The sequence below is a fragment of the Brachyhypopomus gauderio genome, chromosome 12 (genome assembly GCF_052324685.1).
Source record: "Brachyhypopomus gauderio isolate BG-103 chromosome 12, BGAUD_0.2, whole genome shotgun sequence".
Classification (NCBI taxonomy): Eukaryota; Metazoa; Chordata; class Actinopteri; order Gymnotiformes; family Hypopomidae; genus Brachyhypopomus; species Brachyhypopomus gauderio.
Genome location: NC_135222.1, coordinates 6,633,469 through 6,651,817, shown reverse-complemented (window position 1 = coordinate 6,651,817; position 18,349 = coordinate 6,633,469). Strand labels below are relative to the sequence as shown.

Genomic DNA, 18,349 nt, shown 5'->3' with positions numbered 1-18,349 from the left:
TGAGATGCGGAGGGTTTCCGCGTCTTTGGGCGCATCCGCTTGCGTATCTTTTATTTTGTGCAAAGCAAACAATTCGCTGTAATTGGCTGCGCGGTAGGACACTGATTTGAGCATAATTACCAATTATGACAGACAAGAAGATTTCTGATTTAGTCATTTTATCCCTTTTAACTGAGTAATTAGTAGGCAAAGAGAAAAACGTCCTGGGTGTTGCTAAAACACGCGAGCTTCACGTCTTTTATGCTTGCAGAAACCGTGGACTGTTAAATATGTAAATATGTAAAACATGTATTTTGAACACTTACTGAGTGTAATGACTCTTGACACTATTTGCTTGTTATGTAAAATACAGCAATTTATCGTGACAGTGTTTGCGTGGCCTCTGTGGCCACATTGCATTTCTGATCATATCAAACTGAACACTGGAGTGTGTGTGTGTGTGTGTGTGTGTGTGTGTGTGTGTGTGTGTGTGTGTGTGTGTGTGCGTGTGTGCGTGTGTGTGTGTATGTGTGTGTGTGCGTGTGCGCGCGCGAGCGCGTGTCTGTGTGTGTGGGTTTTGCTGCAGTAAACTTAACAGGAGCACCGAATTGTAGGTTGTATTGTTGTAATGTATATTAGCAACATCATATTCACAGCTTGTTGTACATGAAGGCATGAGGCAACTCCTAGCGACGCTGCACGTGCATGCTAGCTTCTGCTTCCATGCCTTCACGTGCAGAAAGCAGCACCTCTGAGGCGTGGTCACCTCCTGCATCAGTGGCTGCCAGGACTGTATGCAGCATCATTGCAATATCTGACACTGCACGATTTCCTTTATTACCCACAAAACAGTGTATAGACATTAATAAACATTACACCGGACTTGGCATTATAATGACAAAGCCAGTCTGTTCTGACATGCCGTCCCTTCTTACACTCATGAGAACTGCATGATGCTTGGTTCTCATGCCCTGTTTCAGCCTGCTTTAGAAGAGGATCACTGCAGTATTCCTGTACTGTCCTCCCACTCTGAGCACTATGTAAATACAGCTTCCCCCACCACACACACACACACACACACACACACACACACACACACACACTCACACACAGACACACACACCACGTAGATGCCGATCCATCCTCTGATATCTTCAGCATGTTGCCAGTTTACTGTGCTATTAAAATAACGAAAAACAAAATGATATCACTGTTTCGCAGATGTTTTCACTTAAATCAATGCATATGCGGAAAGGTTGCTAATAGCCATGATGTATTTGTTGGGACAGTGACGAGTGAGCTACTCTCCATCAGCATACAGAATGATTAAGCAAACCGACTGATGTGACTGCAAATGCGCCAAAGCATGTCTGCACAGTTGGTTCGTTTTTCTCACATCTCTATGACAACACGCTCATCTTCTTGCAGCACATGTTGCTATCTGTTGCACTGTTAGATGCCAGTCGCTGTCAGACTGAGACAGCACGTTTTGTACATTTTGTGCATGCCTGGTGTTCAAGCCATCTTATTTTGCTGTGTCACGCTGACCCCCCCTTCTACCCCCCACCTCCCACCCCACCCTTCAAAATCAGGTCCACGTTGTGTGGAGTTTAAACAGATAGCTCCATAATAGCTCTGGGGGCCACTGCTTTATTTCATTATGACTGAAATTAGAGGAACATTGCTGCCTTTATAACTCCTACAGCCTTACACAACCTGTGCACCTCCTGTAGCACTTTGTAGTGGTCAATTGTAATAGAGGACTGACATCATCATTTATCATAGAGGATCTACTCTGCTATGGGTATTGGAAAGGGGGTGTCTCCCGAAGAGTTACGAATCCCTAGAAACGCACAGACCTTTTTGTAAACCCGCTCAAACCGAAAACCTGTCTTTACCTGTCTAATGCCATTTGCAGTTCATTCGTCTAATGTAATTACCATGTTGGGTAGCTTTCTGTTGGCAACTAACAATAGACAGACATGAGGGGAAGACAATCAGACAAGGCAGACCCAGTTAGTCAGAGCACTAACACATGTGAACATGTCTTGACTTTCAGTTTGTCACCAAACCAGAGCCCAATCACCCTGAGCCCCCGCTGCCCCTGCAGTCCCTTACAAACCCTTCATCCGTGGAGGTAAGATGGGCGCTCTACATACTGCGAGAGAAAAAATCAGTTCAAATGAGAGTAAAACGTGGGTCTAAAATTATTTACAGATAGATGTAATAGGACATTAGGCTAATCTCATATCCCCAAAGTCATAAAATCTTGATATAGTCAAGTCTATGCAATAACACTATAAGATAAATATTTAATTACACAAGATTTTTCATATTATGATTATGAAAGTACAGACCTATGATATGATGTTGGCTGTAGCATGTAGTGTGAAGGTCCATTTCACCCCGTAAGTCAAACTTGATCTTAGTGTCATCCTCTTTGGACGGTCATTTTTCCTGTCTAGTCATTATTAATATGTGTCTACAGTAATTAAGTTATTATTACATTGCTCACTGCTCTGATTAGCTAAGTTAACACGTTAGGATCCGACGTCACGCTTCTCCGAGCGCTACCACTGACCTTCTTTTTACAAAAGGCAATCATTTCAATAAGCTAGTAGAAGCTACAGGCATGCATTAAGAACAAATGTAATTTTGTCCAGTGGTGTAGCGTACAGTACGAGTTAATCGACTGAAAGACATTTTGACCAGAAACATGGATTTATAATCCGGTCTCCTTTTCTTAAGGATAGGTGGTACATTCCAACGTCATCACCCGGCAATCAACACAAGAAAGCGAGCGCACAACACACACAAAAGCTCGGGCTAACTTTGAGAGTGTGTGCGCTGTGACAGGGCTGCTAGACGCGAGTGAGACAGCGCCAACTCTTTTTGTTTGAAAAAAAAAGCAGATATGGATGCGTGTCAAAAATAGTAACTTGCTTCCGAGACGGGGCAGTAATGGACAATGCTCCAGTCGAGATGGAAAACTTACAAGTTCGTTGTGTTCGTTGCCAGTTTACCTCGTTAGCGAGACTTAGCTAGCGTTAGCTAACCAGCTAGCTAGCTAGCTAACTACACAAAGCAAGGGAATGAGAAGGGTTTTCCCCCTCCCTGGTTACTCCTGGCCAGCTATCCTTTTATATCTAATGTCATATTGAGAGTCAAAGTCAACAAGGAACTTTTCTGGGTGAGCCTTTTTTTCTTAGATAGCTATAGATCAAGTTAGCTCACGACGTTAACCATCAAAAAGACAACAAACGCATTGTCAACTACTAGCTAGGTAGGTAGCCTAGCCCAGAGAGTGCCATGTCTGACCCAAGTTGCTGGACGGCACTGACGAACAGCAAGACTCATTTCGTCAGTGGTGCAATGCTTAAGAGGTCCAAAAGGTATGTAACAAAACCGAACCAGCCGGCCAACGTAGTTATTTGGTGTGAAATCGAGCGTGTCTAACTAACTTGCTTTTGTTTTGAGTCATTTGTTTTCTGAGCCTGTACTAGTTGACGTGACTTCATCGTGGTCGTTCTAGGCGCTGTTAACGTGATGAGTGCTGCATGGGGTCGTGGCAGGGTGGCTCCCCGTCTGCTTTAGCTTTACTTTGGACCTTAGTGCACGAAATATGACTAGATCTGAATATCTGTGGTTGGTGGACCAAGGACGAGGGTGTCTTGCAGACCCACTGCAGCATAACTGCGTTTCAGTGCATATGGGCAAGGTTGTAATTACTAAATGACTGAATGGAATCAAAACCAAAGTTGTTGGCAGTGTCCCACAGTGCAACCTTTGATAAACACACATTTCTTTGTCATTATATTCTAGTAAGCTGTTTATTTATACACTCGCTTGATTTAGCAGTAATGTTAGAGCATCCTTGAAAGAGCATCCACAGTGATGCAAATCCCAGCTGGTAACATCTCTTTTTGTCTTTCAGTTAACAGCGACCTTCACTTATTCACAAACGAGAGCTTTGTTAAAGTTGCAGGAGGCCTGCGTCATTGGGTTTTGATTGTAATGCTTCAATTGTCCTGCTATGTGTGTGTGTTTCTGTCACAGTTGCCGTAGCAATAATAGGAAAAGTCTTGGCGTTGGGACACCATCGCCGACACGCCCTCTCTCCCCACTCTCTGTCCACACAGGTGAGAGTCACCATCAGTGCAGTCATTACTGCAGTAGCGTCTGTTGCGATATTGACACCATAGAAATCTGTGATATGCAAGTGAGCTCTCGAAAGAATTTTTTTGTTTCATGTTGTGACCGGTCTAGTTGCGGATGAGTCTTCACTGGCCACTTTTATGACTCACAGCAATCGCACTATTCAACAGGCGTAAATAATTTTGGTGAAATGAATGCAAGGCAGTTTTGAGAAGCATAAGCGTTGGACTTGCACCAGTCGTCTTGTCCTTGGCTGCTATCTGTGCCTTACACTACTGAACACGATTAGCTTTGCAGGCGAATCATCAAATGCATCCACCGGTACTACATATGGGAGAATTTATAGTCTTCAGCCAAGTATGGATGTGGGATCAATACAATTTTATTTATGACATTACAAACCTTAAATATATATTAAAATCCTTCTAAACTTCAATTAAGAAATAAAATATTGTTACCTCCAGCTCTAAGAGAAGCTGTATTATCAGATTGGCCAGTCTGTCAGTGTGCAAGGTTATAGTTGATATGCTGATAATTCGCAAATATGTTTCTTCCCTAACCAGATTCCCTTGGAAAATAGTACATGAATAATTGGCACTGTTGCTCTATAGTGTTTTGTTTTATCGTTATGTTGAATTTCTCTCTTTCCAGCTGCCAGCAGCCCATTAGACAGCCCCAGAAATGTGTCTGCAATTGCCTCTCTCAACTTCCCTTTTGCCCGGAGGTGAGTAAATTCATAGAGCTGCTGTGTTCATAGATATGGCTATATGAAACAGCTAGCAGATAATTTCATTTAATGTTGAAGGTCCCCCTACAAAAGACTCCATTACAAATATCATTAAACTCTGTCTGTTCTGGGCCTCATATTAAATTCTCTCTTTCTCTTTCATCTCTGTCTGTGTACTCTCAGCCACCTGGCTCGAGCGGACAGGTAGCAAATCTTTCCTTAAGTCTTTTTTTTATGGATATGATCATTAGATTTCAATAATGATATGGTTCTTTATTTCTGTGATTCTCTTAAAACTAGAAAGGTCATTACCACACCTTATTTGGATCTTTCCAAATGCTTATTCCTTACGGGGTTATTCTGACGTGTTACAGCATTGTGGAGAAAGTAATGTCATTGTGAAGTCTATTACATGATGGTGAACAGAGGCCTGTACTTAATGCCACGGCGCTGGTCAAATTTCTTTGGTTAAGTGTGATCGTTTTCCATATTTTTCCATGTGTTCAGTATTTTAGCATTTTGTATTTTTCCAGAGCGGAAGGTAGAAGGTGGTCTCTGGCCTCTCTTCCATCATCTGGCTATGGCACCAATCCACCCAGCTCCACGGTCTCTGTAAGTACCGCTTCTCTCTAATGTACTTATTTGGTAACAAAATCTAAGCATTTCATTTTGACAAAAGCAAAATGGAAAAAAGGGTAAATCCACATGTAATGAGTGTTATGGTTTTAATCCAACTCTGTGGTTAAGCAGCAAGGTTTTCCTGAGCTAACTCTGCCTAAGAGTTGAGTGGCTCTTGTTTCAGTCCTCCTCCTCTTCCCAAGAACGTTTGCACCAGCTTCCATACCAGCCCACACAGGACGAGCTCCACTTCCTGTTCAAACATTTCCGTAGCTCTGAGAGCATGACTGATGAGGATGGCCGGCCCTCATCTTTCATACGCCCGCGATCCCGTAGTCTTAGGTAATCCCTCTGACCACATGCACATGGGAAATAATACTGTTTATGATCTTTGTTTTTCATTTTGTCATGAGTTTAAATGTAAACACTGCATTTTTTTCTGTGACTTTTAGAAAGCTGTAATATTAATGGAAGCTTGGTATTTATCAGGGAGTATTAGAGTGAAATGTATATACAACCCTTCATTTAACATCCTGCAGTGTGGTTTTAAATTAAGGTTTCTTTAGTTGAACTGAAAAGCTGCACTGTTGTTGCCATGTTGGTTTGTAGAAGAGACTGCTATAACTCCAGGCTATTGATTTGCCTTGCCCACAGTGTAGCTCTCCGGTCTTAAGGATTCAGCAGGTCTCTAGATTAGATTCTCTCCCACACACAGCTTACAACTCGCGTACACACCCTCCCAGTGTATTGTACCACTTACACTCTCCCAAACCCTTGCTACGCATGGGTAACGGTGCCCCACACAACGTTTAGGTCACTGAGGTCTGCTAACTCTTTATGCGGAATATTACTGGCTGCATTGTGTTGGTCTAAAGGAAAGAATTCATAAAAATTAAACTTTTATATCTTGTTTTTTTATGTTACAGTCCTGGACGAACAAGTGGTTCATTTGACAGTGAAACTGTGATGATGAACCATGTTTACAAAGAGAGATTTCCTAAGGTACATAGTCATTGTCTGAATAGTCCCAGTCACCCTGAAGTACTGTGTGTATACTGCCTGAGATGTTTTATGAGAGCACCTGTTCTTCGTGTTGAACTGGTTATCATAGTATTTCAGGCTAATGATCAACTCTTCCATACAGGCGACAGCTCAGATGGAGGAACGCTTGCTGGACATTATCAGACACTGCTCTGCAGACAGTACTTTGCCCCTAGGAGATGGAGTGCTTGGCTTCATCCAACACCAGCTGGTGGAACTGGCCAGAGACTGTCTAGACAAGTCCCAGAAAGACCTGATCACCTCCCTTTACTTCATCGAGCTGCAGGAGAAGCTTGAGAAGTTGTTGCTTGAGGTGAGACATAAAGTCACCACCCCCTAGTGTAAAGTGCCCAAGCTGGTGTGCGTTGTCATCTGTGAATTGTTTGTTTCTCAAACCATCAGTGCTTTATTGAGAATTTATTTTTAAAAGCAACTGAATATGTTTTTGACGATGCATAACTGGACATACCGAGGAACTTTTAAACATTTAGGTTTGTTTATTTGTGGTTTTATATCCCACATCCTTTGATCTTACCGTTTATTATTTATTGACCGTTTATCTATCCTTGGCTCAGACTCGTGAGCTGCTGTGATGGTGATCTGAGGTTCACAGCTGCGCAGTTAGTGCTTGGTTCATGTCGGTACCAGGCAGAAGCAGGCAGAACAAAGCCCACTTGTCACAGGCAGAAGATGTAACGAACCGTACGTTCTCAGCCGCGCCTGTCACCAGCCTGACACGCGTGCCATCTCCTCCCGTCTCCCCCTCTGTTGCACTGACCTCACCACTGTGCTCAGACGGAGCAACAGGTCCAGCGGCGAGCCGCCTCTAACGGAGATCGTAATCGCCGCTAATGAAAACATTATTGGCACGGCTGGACGAGCAGTGCGCTCTTTCGGAGGGGAATTTCCCTCCGTGTGTCATCCCAGCCTGCGGCTCTGGGTCTCGGTTGCAAATGCAGATCTCCTGTTTGGCTGGAGATTCATCCGTGTGACTAGAGAGCCTTAGTTTCCATAGCAACCCTTACGCCCACCTCCTGGCTTGTGTGCAGACAACCCCGGGCAGGACTCATCGCTGGCTGTCAGATTGCATGGCTGGGGTGGACATTATCCACAGAGCTAAGCTTATTAAAGTGTTTCCCACATCCTGTAGTCACTGGCTCCAAGAGTGCAGGAACTGGATTTTCTGACCCCTTTAATAATTCTCTCCTTAGTGCTCCCTCCTACCCCTCCAGCCATAGATCTTGCGTAACACCTCGTCAAATAATAGGATAGTCATGTGAATCCCCATATTAGTATGCAGTAGCATGCGTCCTCTGGGGGAATGGAGGATTAAAAGCCTGTTTCTGTTAACCCTGTAATTGCCATTTTTGGACTAGATCATACCCTTATAGTCCCAATCCCTCCCCATACGTGAGCTGCCTGCATGTTATGTCACTACTAGAAATACTAAACAATAACTTTTTCTTCGTGTAGCAGCTACTGATCAGTATAGCAACAGTCCCTTTATCTGGAGGCCTTTGCCCTCGCGTGTGTGGATGAGATGAAAGGCCAAATTTGAATCACTGGTTGAAAATATGCTTGGGAGAAATGGCTTGTTATATTTGATGTAGTGCTTTCTGTTGGTGCTGTTATGTAACCCTGTCCTCTACCTCGAATCCACATTGCCCTGAATGAACTGTTTAACAGAACTACAGTAGTTATTTCGTGCTGATGAGATGCATCGGTTTCTTGGCTGCTCTGAGCTCACGTTGACCGTTTTGCTGTTGAATGTTACAAATATACAAACACACTTTGTCCACGAATTGCACATTGCGTTTGCTGTTCCGTATCGTAAGCTAAAATGACGTGACTGACCACACAACACAGAACTCTGCTGCCTATATAAAATCCTCCCATACAAAATGCCCTCTATTGCTCTCTGCACTTTCGCTCATAAAGTCTCGTAAGGTCTGAGGTGTCACCAAACGAATCGTGTACTGTTAGGCATTGGAGCGTTCTGAGAGCGAGGAGGTATCGGTCATCACGCAACTGGTGAGGAAGCTTCTCATCATCATATCACGCCCTGCAAGACTCTTGGAATGCCTGGTAAGACCCCACGAAGTACACGCTCGGTTCCTCTCGGGTGAAACGACTTCTTTGAGTTCAGGGATGGTTAGCGTCGTGGTACTGATATGTCTGTGTTGAATTGGGCTGTTTTGCCAGGAGTTCGACCCTGAGGAGTTCTACCATCTTTTGGAGGCTGCCGAGGGTCATGCCAAAGTTGGCCAAGGCGTCAAAACGGACATTCCTCGTTACATCATCAACCAGTTGGGCCTGAACCGAGACCCCTTAGACGGTACACGACCTTTTACATCCGTCGGGTCCGTTGTGTTCAGTGTTGTAGTGTAACCCTCCTTGGTTACATTGTGTCTTCTACCTTCTTTGTTTGCAGAAGTGAATCAGCTAGAGGAGCAATATGACTCCGCCCCCTCCCTCAACGTGGACACAGACGACTCTGAAGTAAGCTACAAGCTACTGTGGTTCGTTTCCATGGCAAGGACTAATCCTCTTTCTGCCCTAGCTGGACAAATGAAATATTAATGAAAATACATTTCTTCCTGCTATTTCATTCATAGCACAATAAGTCAGTGGTAACCCCTCCACGGAGGAAGCCACTAGAGAGTGACTTTGAAACCATAAAGCTGATCAGCAATGGGGCTTATGGGTAAGCATTTTTGCTCATCAGCAATGTTGACTAGAGACGATATTTCCAAACGAGGTCCTCATCTTTTGCCGTATCAGAAAGCTGTATCTGTGACTTGTTTCAGGGCTGTATACCTGGTCAGGCACAAAGAAACCCGTCAGCGATTTGCAATGAAAAAGATCAACCGTCAGAATCTGATCCTGAGAAACCAGATCCAGCAGGTGTTTGTGGAGCGAGACATCCTGACGTTCGCGGAGAACCCATTTGTGGTCAGCATGTTCTGCTCCTTTGAGACGCGCAGGCATCTCTGCATGGTCATGGAGTATGTGGAAGGTAAATCATGGGTTAAGCTGCTTAGAAATCTCACCTTTAGTTTTTAGTTGTATTGTAAAAGCACTGCATTATGCAGGAGGGGGGATTTTAATTTTGATTATTCTTATGAACTAAAAATTAGGCATTTTTTAACTGGCACTGAGTTCAGGATTTTTTTCTTTGTGAATCTTTCTGAAAAGACAAATAATAAAACTATATATATATAATAATTTCACCATGTGACAATAAGGTGGTGACTGCGCTAATCTTCTCAAAAACATGGGCCCTCTGCCGGTTGATATGACCCGAATGTACTTTGCGGAGACTGTTCTGGCATTGGAATACCTTCACAGCTATGGCATAGTACACAGAGACCTCAAGCCTGACAAGTATGTGTACAAACGTGTTCTTTGGATTGTGTACAGTGTAAAATATTTATTCAGCGTGTTGAGGAAGAACTTTCATAAGTGAAGTCTTTAAAAATGTTTTTGCAGCCTGTTGATAACTGCAATGGGGCACATTAAGCTGACAGACTTTGGCCTGTCTAAGATTGGCCTGATGAACATGACGACCAACCTCTACGAAGGCCACATTGAGAAAGACACCAGAGAGTTCATTGACAAGCAGGTTAGAGGGCGTTTGTGTATTCTGAGCATGATTTTATAGAGCTATATACAGTTAGCAAAAACTCTGTTCTTTTTAGAGTTCTGTGGGTGGTAGACTGTTTGTTTTTGTTTGTTTATTAATCAGACTTATGAAGAAATGTTGCATAACTTTAGGGCCAGTTCTGTTTTACATGATGTGGTCCAGTGTCTGTCTCAGGTCAGCTCATGAATTGAAATTGAATTCAGAATTGAAATTCACTGATGCATATTTTAAGCTGGAGTATTTCAACAAATTGACTTCATCTCCTGAATGGGTCTTGTAGAACTGACAATCTATGTTGGGTTGTAACTGTCATTTAACTTATGTGGAAGCAGGCCATCAGATTGTAAATAATTGACGGAGTCTCTCTGTAGGTTTGTGGAACACCCGAGTACATCGCCCCGGAAGTGATCCTGCGGCAGGGTTATGGGAAGCCCGTGGACTGGTGGGCCATGGGAGTCATCCTGTATGAGTTCCTGGTGGGCTGTGTGCCCTTCTTCGGGGACACGCCTGAAGAACTTTTTGGCCAAGTAGTCAGTGGTACGTCTGAATGCAAAAACATCCAATCTTGATCCACTTTACTAGAAAGACGATGGTGTGACTATATAAGTAAACCGTAATTAAAATTATTCAGGACAGCGCTATTCACACTTCAAATACCCATGATGAATATTCTTGCCTTATACCCTTTGCAGATGACATTATCTGGCCTGAAGATGATGATGCTTTGCCAGTGGATGCCCAGGACATGATAACACGTTTACTCAGACAAAGTCCTCTTGAAAGGCTTGGAACAGGTAAATTCACAGTTCGTGCTCTCTGCAATCTCTACTGGCCTTGTGGGAAGAGCCTATTTAGCCTATATGAGACCGTTAACAAAGAACTCGCATTAGTAGGGCTGCACAGTGTGTGTAAAAATGCTGAATTGCAATTATAGTATAATTTGCTATGTTACAGATGCATAGTAATCCCTTGGTTTGATTAAAGATTGGCCAGTCCTATTTTTACCATAATAATTTATGCGTGATTGGTCACGTGAATGCAGTGATTCATCTAAACACCCAGGGAACACTCACACAGGGTTGGAGGTCAGGATGATCATAGCACACAATAATGATGCGATTTGTGAAAGAAATCATTTGCATATTGCAGTCTCCTTTGATATCAGTATTATGGAGAGCAGTATTGTGATGTTAACAGGCAATATACTGCACATTCCTGTACATAAGTAGCAATGTACTTTTCTCATTAATCAAACGTATGCATTTGTAATATGTGCATATGCACATATATATATATATATATATATATATATATATATATATATATATATATATATATATATATATATATATATATATATATAATATAATGGAGGGGTTTTATTTTCCCCTCAATTAATAAAAAAATTTTTTTACTTGCCATTTTCATTCTGTTAAATGTGCTGCTTGGGTGGTTGAGGGGTGTGTCGGAGCCGTGTTCTCTATGTGTTCTCTACATGTTCTCTACATGTTCTCTGCGTGTTCTCTACATGTTCTCTGCGTGTTCTGCAGGAGGAGCAGCAGAAGTTAAGCAGCACACGTTCTTCACAGGTCTGGACTGGAATGGTCTGCTGCGACTGAAAGCTGAATTCATCCCTCAGCTGGAAGGAGAGGACGACACTAGTTATTTCGACAGTGAGTGGCACTTTCTCTTGAGTCTAATTTAGGTTTGTCGTAAGAAATACATTTGCTTTTGTACTTTCAGACCTTTCAAATTTTTTTTCCAATATTTCTTTGTTTGGTTTTTGCTTTTACATCCAGCGCGGTCCGATCGTTACCATCGTCTGGGCTCTGATGACGATGACGAGACCAACGATGACGACTCTTCTCTTGAAATTCGTCGGTTCTCCTCGTGGTCTAATCGTTTCAGCAAGGTCGGTAGTGCCAGCGTCGTAAATAGAACACGCCTTTCTCATAAAGGTCCTTGTTAGGAAAAGGTTTTTTCTTACACACACACCTCTCCCTGTTGTAGGTATATAGCAGCACAGAGTACCTGGCCACACCCTCCAATCTGAGTTTCTCCTCCGACCGGAGCCACAGCGAGGAGCAGGAGGATCGTGTGGAGGGCCGAGAGAGCCACTCCCCAGTGGAGATGCGCAGACAGAGCAGCACGGGGGCACAGGACTGCAGGAGGCTGTCTGGACATAGAGGATGGTCAGTGGGTGCACAGTGGTCACACTTGAAAACTGCTCATTAACGCCCCCTAATGGTGGGGTGGCACACTGCAGCAATCCTGGCAAGCAGCGCGAATGGCTGCAGAATCTACAGGAGCAAAAGTGTAGGTTTAGAAATACGCATCGCTGGTCTGCAAATAACTTTTTATTCATGAGAAAACAAACGTGATAGATGCCAGAGAAATGATTAAGAGTTAGTTTTGTGAAGTAATATCGGAGGAAGACACTGTTAATGCTGTTTTTCTTCAGGCATCACAGTCAGCTGTCTAAGCTTAAGGGCCTCTTCCTGTTCTGGAGGAGCGTTTCCAGGCTGTGGTTTGTGTTTGTCTGTTTGTCTGCGACCCCTCGTGCCTCTTAACGCCCAGCCCATTGTGTCCCCCCCCCAGCCTGCGTCCGCGAGCTTCATCCAGCTCCTCCCAGTCCGAGCGCTGTGTGAGCCCCCTAGTGGTGAGCAGCACACACAGCTTGGAGGCCATGCCCAGATTCGCCCTGTCCACCGACGATGAAGGTGAGCGCCCCACCTCCAGCTCCGCCTCTCACACCAGCTCCGCCTCTCACACCAGCTCTCGCCACGACAACTCGGGTTCCAGAGCGCAACGTAGCACCAGAACTCCCACCCCGTAGCTGCAAATGCTTACAGATGGAAGGTGTTGGTATAATTTGACGAGAAGGTTCAGATTTGAGTGGCTTAAAATGTTAGAAAACTGGGGAGGAATCTGTGTTAGTTGCAAATGTAATTTTATTACTGAAGGAGAAGGTGATAAAAGAGTAACAATGATCTAAACGCGGTGCTGTAGTTCTCCAAAAAATGCTGCTCTTAACGGCACCTGAATTTGTTCTCATTTACTTTGTAGCCGAGGTGGTTGTGTCCAACTTGCGTCGGATCAGATTGCGTAGCAACAGCACAGGAACGAAGCACTCGTCTCCAAGGGAACATAGCAGTCCACGCTGCTTTGGCAACCAGCTCGAGACCCCTGAGAGGCAACGTCTCTCTCCAGGGAGCAAAGTGCCGAAATCCGCCTCCATCTCCACGCTGTCCCTCATCATCACGCCAGGTGAGGAAACGCGACGTGTTTCAGCTTCAGTCTCGTCGATACGTTCTTTAAAATTAAAATCGGTCTGTTTCTTTTATGTAAAAGAAAGTTGCGTAACAAATTTGTAGTTCTAGATTTGCCATTTGACTGGATGCTGGTAGTGAATTAAATTCTGAGCTCTTGCCTGTGCTGATTACAGCTGTCTGTCTGTCTGCCCTCTGTCTGTCTCTGTCCTGTCCAGACGACGTGAGCGGAGCCCTCCAGACTAGCCCCATTTCCCCAGCTTCGGTGTCCTCCAACCCGTCGTCCCGAGAGTCCTCCCCCAACCGGGACCTGTCCCTGAGCGTTAGCTGCTTGCGTCCACCCATCCTCATCCACAGCTCGGGCAAGAAGTACGGCTTCACCCTGCAGACCATCCGCGTCTACATGGGCAACAGTGACGTCTACACCATCCATCACATGGTCTCGGTGAGCAACCTACTTAAACTCGCTTTGGTCTCCTCTTTTCTCATGGCGGGGGGGTGGAGACTAAATGTTGGCTGCTTCATTAGTAAGATCTGATTGTGAGGCCTGTTTGTGTAGCGCGTGGAGGACGGTAGTCCAGCTCATGAAGCGGGACTGAGAGCGGGAGACCTGATCACTCACGTGAACGGCGAGTCCGTGCAGGGTCTGGTGCACACCGAGATGATGGAGCTTCTCCTCAAGGTAAGAGCTACCAACAACCCGGAGCGTTCGGACCGATGCTCTGACACGATGTCGCTTCTGCACCGTCCCAACGGGTGATGTTGTTCCTCAGAGCGGTAACAAGGTGGCGCTGCAGACCACAGCCCTGGAGGACACGACTATAAAGATCGGCCCGGCCCGCAAAACGAGCTACAAGGGCAAGATGGCGCGCCGCAGTAAGAGGAGCAGGAGGAAAGACACTCAGGACAGGTCAGAGTTCTCTCCGCCCTAGTTCACCCAACACCCCAAATCTCGAGCCCTAAAGGCCCGTCGGCACAGCTAAGGTGTGGTGCGTCCTGCCCGTCAGGCGGCGGAGCGTCCTGAAGAAGCTGTCCAGGCAGAGCACCGTCCTGCAGAGCAGCCGCAGCTTCTCTTCGGGCCTTCATCACTCTGTGTCGTCCAGCGAGAGCCTGCCAGGATCGCCCACGCACAGCCTGTCCCCGGGCCCCTCCACACCCTCCCGCAGTCCCGTCCCCGAGCACACGGCCGGTACACTCCGCCCCGCACCTGTCTGCTCACAGTCTCGCATGATGAATATTCACACTGGTTACAGTTTCTCATATAACACCAGCTCACCAAAGCTATGGTCGTCTCGAGTTTTATGTCACTCATAAGAACTTTTACAGCCAGCAGTAAAAGGCTTTGGAACATTAGTATACCGCTGGAAACGAACCATTTTTAATTTTTTTTTATGTCTGACACGGTGATTTTTAATCATTTCAAACTTGAACACCTCATCATCTTTAACAGTGTTATTTGTTACCTGATTGTGTGCATGTCTGTGTGTGTATCCATGTATGTATCTGTGTGTGTGTCCGTCATCTCTTCAGACGCGAACCTCCCCCCGAGTGCCTCCACCTGCTCCAGTTCTCCAAGTTCTCCAGCTGTGCAGATGAGGCCCAGCTCCCTACACGGTCTGGGGCCCAAACTGAGCGCTCAGCGCTACACCAAAGTGGGCCGCCGCAAGTCCACCAGCAGTATCCCCCCTTCACCGCTGGCCTGCACGTCCTCCCCGCAAGCCCTGTCGCCCCAACACTCCCCCGCCGCCCTGCCCAGCATCACCAAGACCCTGCACTCCTTCCACGGGAAGACCCTCTCGCCCCCCACCATCGTCCGCCACGGCGTCCGTCCCCGCAGCACCGAGCTCCCCGTCTCGCCGCTGCTCAAGAGGGTGCAGTCCGCCGAAAAGCTCTCGGGCGTCTTCCACGGGGACAAAAAGGCTCACGCCCCACGCAGACACACCCTGGAGGTGCCCCACTGCGAGGTGGAGGGGGGCGGGGACGGCGAGGCCGACGGGGCCTGCGGGGGCGGAGCTTACGCGGCGGAGCACGGCAGGATCGGGACTTTCGCCGGCGGACAGAAGCTGCGGGACTGGCCGGGCGAGAGGGCCGAGCAGATCGTGGTGATGCGGAAGCTCAACCTCTCAGAGCGCCGCGACTCCTTCAAGAAGCAGGAGGCCGTCCAGGAGGTGAGCTTCGACGAGCCCGACGAGAGGGTCCCCCAGACCCCGCCCCTGCCGGCCCCGCCCCCCGGCGCCCGGCCCAAGCACAGAGCTGAGTGGGTGGCGGCTTGCGCGCAGAGCGGGGAGGAGGACGGAGCCAAGAGGCTCCCTCTGGTGCCCCAGATTGCCGTGCAGGGTTCCGAGAGCGAAGAACTGAATGACTGGCAGCCGTGCTCCGACGGCGAGGAGAAGGAGACGACCGCGGGGGTGAGCTCCGACTCCAGCACGGACGGCAAAGCGTCACCCGCACCCACCGGCTCCTGCGGGAAGACCTCGGGTAGCGCGTCACCGTCCAAGAGTTCAGGAGGGCCCACGACCAACCCGGATGGCCCATGCATGAGTCCAAGGAAGGGGAAATCTAAAGGGAAATGACTGGATGTCATTTTGAAACCCCTAACTGAAGAGTAGACGAGGAAGTGGCATGCACCCACCTGCTAGTGCTGCTGCCAAATTACTCCCGCAGAGCATCTAAAAAGCGGCTTGGTTCGAATGCTAGTGTTTTGTACATTTTATTTGAAAATGAAGTAAGATAGATTTTTACAGGAAGTATTTATAATTTTTTTATGCGTGCTTGAATTCTGATGGCCAAAAAAAATAAAAAGAAACCTGATGGTCAACCAGCCAGTCTTTATGCCCATCGAAGGGACAAGACGTGACTTTTCTATGAAAATGTATTTTCAGGCAGAACGTTTGTGTTAAAGGTAGCTAACATGGCAAATTATCGTGGACTGGGTTTCAGAGGGAAAAAAAAACCCTACGGTGACCTGAGCGAGGGCTACACACACACACACACACACACACACACACACACACACACACACCTGAGCAAACCTGTCAGTATTTCTGCCCATCTTCCAGCTCCAGTGTGTGTGACCTTGTAGCTTCTCACATCAATTTCGATGTATTAGTTTCAATGTGGTCATGGTATACGTGGCGTGATGCGCCTGCCCCTAACCCCATTAACCAAGTGTACTTCAAGGCCTGCATGGTGGGATTGTCGCCGGCCACTTAAGCATTTGCAAGATGTTTGATTATATTACCAAGAGATGTAGATTTTATGTTTGCGTAGGTTTTATCTTCACTGGATATTGTGGTGCATCAGCATTAACATGTAGGCTTAGTGACACATTTTAACCATTGGACTTGAATGTTAGTTGGCCTGCGTTAACTCTCCTGGACATTCACGTTGTCTTTATAACTATGCTAACTGGAATATAGTGGAGTATTTCTGTACGTGCGCTTGAAGGGGAGCCCTGCTCCAGCTGCACTCTTAGCAGGGCTCCCAAAGGCTCTTAAGATGAGGTCACTTCCTTTTTTACTGAGATTAAAGAACCGGTGTTTCAGTGGGATTATATAATCTTCATACGTACTCGCAATGGATATTTATTAAAATGTATTTAAAAGTCCTGTCAGAAATTCCATTGAAATCAGAAATTTGCTAACATTTACCACTTTTTAAAAACTTGATATTTTTTATTTATGCATGTGGTTATAATGTGGTTTCCGAGCCACATTGTCTGTTTCCATCAGTTGTTTATCTAACTACCTTTTGTATAAATGACAATGTTTACATTTTTTAAAATCATTTTGAAATTGTGCAAATGCTCAATCTATATGCACCATGTAAGTTGTGATTTGCCCATATCTGAGTTTTCAGTATGTGTGAAACGTCAGTAATGCAAAGAAGAGCTGGAAGGAAACTTCAACGGTTCGCGGCTGTTGGAAGTCGTTTAACGACCCCAGCTCACAAATAGACGTAGCTCAAGTGTGTGTGGGTGTGAGGGGTGTGGGTGTGAGGGTATACGTGCGCACATGTGGGTGCCCATGTATGTGTGTTAAAATGCCTCAAAATAATAGATTTAAGGAGAGAAGGTTTTCTTCTTCTTCTAACACAAGAAATGTAACTATAGTACAATATTTGCATGGTACTACAATGAATTACATATGCTAAGTTTGTTTCCATCAAACTAATTATTAAATGAGGTTTGTGAATTGAAATTTACAAAGAGGAAAGGTTAACAAAAACATCTCGTTTTCAGTATTTAAATTGGGATTTCTGATCCTTTAGAGTCTCTGCTGTAGTGCATAACTGCAACCTGCTACTATATTTGGTGCTACTTGGATCTGTAATGCATTCCATGTTTGACATTAGGTGGTTTCTCTTACACATAAAGGCTACGACTTTGAAATATTTTAAGCCTTTGAGATATTTGCATGCTGCATGTACTTTATAGTGAGCACACAACAAATGCTCGCATGCCGGTCCCCGTGCAGTCCGTCACCTGGTGCAGTGCAACTAACTTTCCGTAAGACTTGCAGTGGTTCTAATCATATCAGTTGCATAATCCTTTGTTTATTTTAATGTTCTTGCTCACTTTATATTGTGAATATAAAGTGATTTTGTTCTTTCCTGACTAGCTGCGTAGCACCTACACATCCGTGGTCCGATCTGATGAAGCGGTGGTCATTTAAGTCGTTGTTTTGTCCCTTCCAGATCTGGTCATAATGAATTAAAGTTGGAAAATTACCAGTTTTGTACCTTTATATGCAATAGTGATGTTTCTCTTCCGCAAGTTCTTCAGATCTGTTGGAATTGTTTGTTTCTGGTCTGTGCAGGTTTTGAGGAAAAAAATACTTTTATATATATTTTGTAATGTTCTATTTGTTTGCCAGCCCAAGCTATGTTTTGTAATAAACCATCATGTGTTGGTTCTAA

The 18,349-nt window shown here is 45.4% G+C and overlaps 1 protein-coding gene across 8 annotated transcripts in view; it reads left to right on the top strand.

Moving 5' to 3' along the window:
* mast3b (microtubule associated serine/threonine kinase 3b) overlaps positions 1-18,349 on the top strand; it is a 19,151-nt gene extending 802 nt beyond the window's left edge. For 2 of the 8 annotated variants that reach the window (XM_077024720.1, XM_077024719.1), the window contains exons 2-28: positions 2,039-2,116; positions 4,036-4,118; positions 4,786-4,858; positions 5,045-5,065; positions 5,395-5,473; positions 5,664-5,821; positions 6,406-6,481; positions 6,624-6,833; positions 8,504-8,605; positions 8,723-8,855; positions 8,952-9,019; positions 9,136-9,224; positions 9,328-9,536; positions 9,766-9,904; positions 10,010-10,142; positions 10,535-10,700; positions 10,856-10,957; positions 11,714-11,836; positions 11,963-12,075; positions 12,174-12,355; positions 12,762-12,883; positions 13,230-13,430; positions 13,651-13,877; positions 13,992-14,114; positions 14,206-14,342; positions 14,440-14,621; positions 14,963-18,349. In XM_077024720.1, the coding sequence (XP_076880835.1) occupies positions 2,039-2,116; positions 4,036-4,118; positions 4,786-4,858; positions 5,045-5,065; positions 5,395-5,473; positions 5,664-5,821; positions 6,406-6,481; positions 6,624-6,833; positions 8,504-8,605; positions 8,723-8,855; positions 8,952-9,019; positions 9,136-9,224; positions 9,328-9,536; positions 9,766-9,904; positions 10,010-10,142; positions 10,535-10,700; positions 10,856-10,957; positions 11,714-11,836; positions 11,963-12,075; positions 12,174-12,355; positions 12,762-12,883; positions 13,230-13,430; positions 13,651-13,877; positions 13,992-14,114; positions 14,206-14,342; positions 14,440-14,621; positions 14,963-16,005 (4,372 nt within the window). In that variant the 3' untranslated portion in view covers positions 16,006-18,349. Of the gene's footprint in view, positions 1-2,038; positions 2,117-2,642; positions 3,372-4,035; positions 4,119-4,785; positions 4,859-5,044; positions 5,066-5,394; positions 5,474-5,663; positions 5,822-6,405; positions 6,482-6,623; positions 6,834-8,503; positions 8,606-8,722; positions 8,856-8,951; positions 9,020-9,135; positions 9,225-9,327; positions 9,537-9,765; positions 9,905-10,009; positions 10,143-10,534; positions 10,701-10,855; positions 10,958-11,713; positions 11,837-11,962; positions 12,076-12,173; positions 12,356-12,761; positions 12,884-13,229; positions 13,431-13,650; positions 13,878-13,991; positions 14,115-14,205; positions 14,343-14,439; positions 14,622-14,962 lie in introns of those variants that run through there. The other 6 variants (XM_077024723.1, XM_077024721.1, XM_077024724.1 and 3 more) reach the window with 5 other exon arrangements.